At 53.9% G+C, this 1824-nt stretch overlaps 1 protein-coding gene across 1 annotated transcript; it reads right to left on the reverse strand.

Annotated features, from left to right (window-relative positions):
• Window positions 1-344: 344 nt before the first annotated feature.
• On the reverse strand, window positions 345-1293 carry LOC110574508 (olfactory receptor 1361-like). The gene is given in 3 exon segments (XM_021683206.2): window positions 345-859; window positions 862-877; window positions 880-1293. Coding segments are annotated over 3 exon segments (945 nt in total).
• Window positions 1294-1824: the final 531 nt, after the last annotated feature.

A 1824-nucleotide genomic window follows, 5' to 3' on the forward strand; every position in this document is an offset into this window, starting at 1 on the left:
TTTGCATCTTTTTATTATACAGATTAACCTGAACCTTAAGCAAAGTGGGCTTGTGTCCTGGTCTCTCTAGTTTCCCGAGCATTTCCTTTTAACCACGATGTGTTCTTCAGGCTGCAGTGTGAGCGCCACGTGGCCAGGGATTTTGTTTGTTCCCTGCTAGAACTTCAGCCCTTCAAAGAGTATCTACAATATAATAGATGTTCAAGAAATAGTTGCTGGAAGAATAAAGTAATACACAGAGAACCAAGAGCGATACGAAGGAAACGTGGAACATTGGGAGCGTACAAGGACATTTCGTACAGATGGGCACTGGATTTGAGCACTCAAACATCCCAGTGCTATGGTCACTGAATAAAAACTGGCTTCCTATTGATGAGGGCCCCCAAGGCCCCCTTCATGTCACTGTTGCGTAGGCTGTAGATGAAAGGGTTCAGCATGGGAGTGACCACGGTGTACATCACCGCAGCGGCTGTGTCCTTCTGGGCTGTGTGGGAGGATGTGGGGCTAAAATAAACCTCAATGAGTGTCCCATAGAACAGGGACACCACAGACAGATGAGAGCCACAGGTGGAGAAAGCCTTCTGCTTGCCTCTGGTGGAGGGGATCCTCAGCACCGTGGCAAAGATGCGTGTGTAGGAGACCAAGATGCCCACAAAGGCGGTGACAGTGGGCAGGGCGCCCACAGTGTACACCATTGCATTATTGAGAAAGGTGTCAGAGCAGGCCAGCTTCAGCAGAGGGCTGAGGTCACAAAAGAAATGGGGCACGCGGTTGTGGGTGCAGAAGGAGAGGCGAGTCAATAATACGGTGTGGGTCAGGGCATTCCCGAAGGCTGCAGACCAGGATGCAGCCACCAGAGGCCGCAGAGCTGTGGTGTTTTACAGAGCTGGCATAGTGCAGAGGGTGACAGATGGCCACATAGCGGTCATAGGCCATGGCAGTCAGCGGGAAGCTATTGACGCCAGCAAACCAGATGAAGAAGAACATCTGGGTCAGGCAGCCCGCGTAAGGGATCCCTTTGTGCCCTGACACGTGGTTGGCCAGCATCTTGGGAATGGTGGTAGAGGTGAAGCAAATGTCCACAAAGGCCAAGTTAGCCAGGAAGAAGTACATGGGAGTGTGGAGTCGGGGGTCAGTGGCGATAGCCAGGAAGATGAGCAGGTTCCCCAGTCCCGTGACCAGGTACATAGTCAGGAAGAGGATGAACAGCGGTTGCTGTTGCTTGGGGTTCTCTGAGAGGCCCAGGAGCAGGAACTCAGAGACCGAGGTGACATTTGCCTTTTCCATGGCCATCCTGGATCAATCAGAAAGGACATCCAAGAGTTGTCCAGGGTCCTGATACGGCCAGCCCTTCTACTGCACCCTGACCTCATCTCCCCTCGTTGGTTCAGTCATTCATCACTTCTGCCCACTCTCTCCTGCAACAGGACCCCCCCACACCCACCTGTTTGCTGCATCCTTTCCATCAGTGACACACCATCCATTCCCCACAACCCACCTGCAGGATGGGTGGGCAGCTGCCAAGCACGTGGACCATTTCTCACCTCACCCCCTACACCTCCGTGCCCCAGGGCGTCATCTGGGTTCAGTAGTGAGCTCAGCCTGCACTCGGGGTACCGTGGAAATCTGGGCATTAACACCCCCAGGAGTGACTCTCAGCCGGCAGAGGACCTGTCCTTGTTGGGTGACTCCCCTGGCTTCATCACTCCTGAGTGAGGCAGTTCTGAGGTGTGTTCTCTTGGGGATCCCTAGAAGGACCGCCCCTCAGCTGCCCCAAGTGGGAATCTGCTCATCCGTGCCTCCCTTCCCCAAATGCTCATTGGA

This window comes from Neomonachus schauinslandi, chromosome 1, assembly GCF_002201575.2.
Source record: "Neomonachus schauinslandi chromosome 1, ASM220157v2, whole genome shotgun sequence".
Lineage (NCBI taxonomy): Eukaryota > Metazoa > Chordata > Mammalia > Carnivora > Phocidae > Neomonachus > Neomonachus schauinslandi.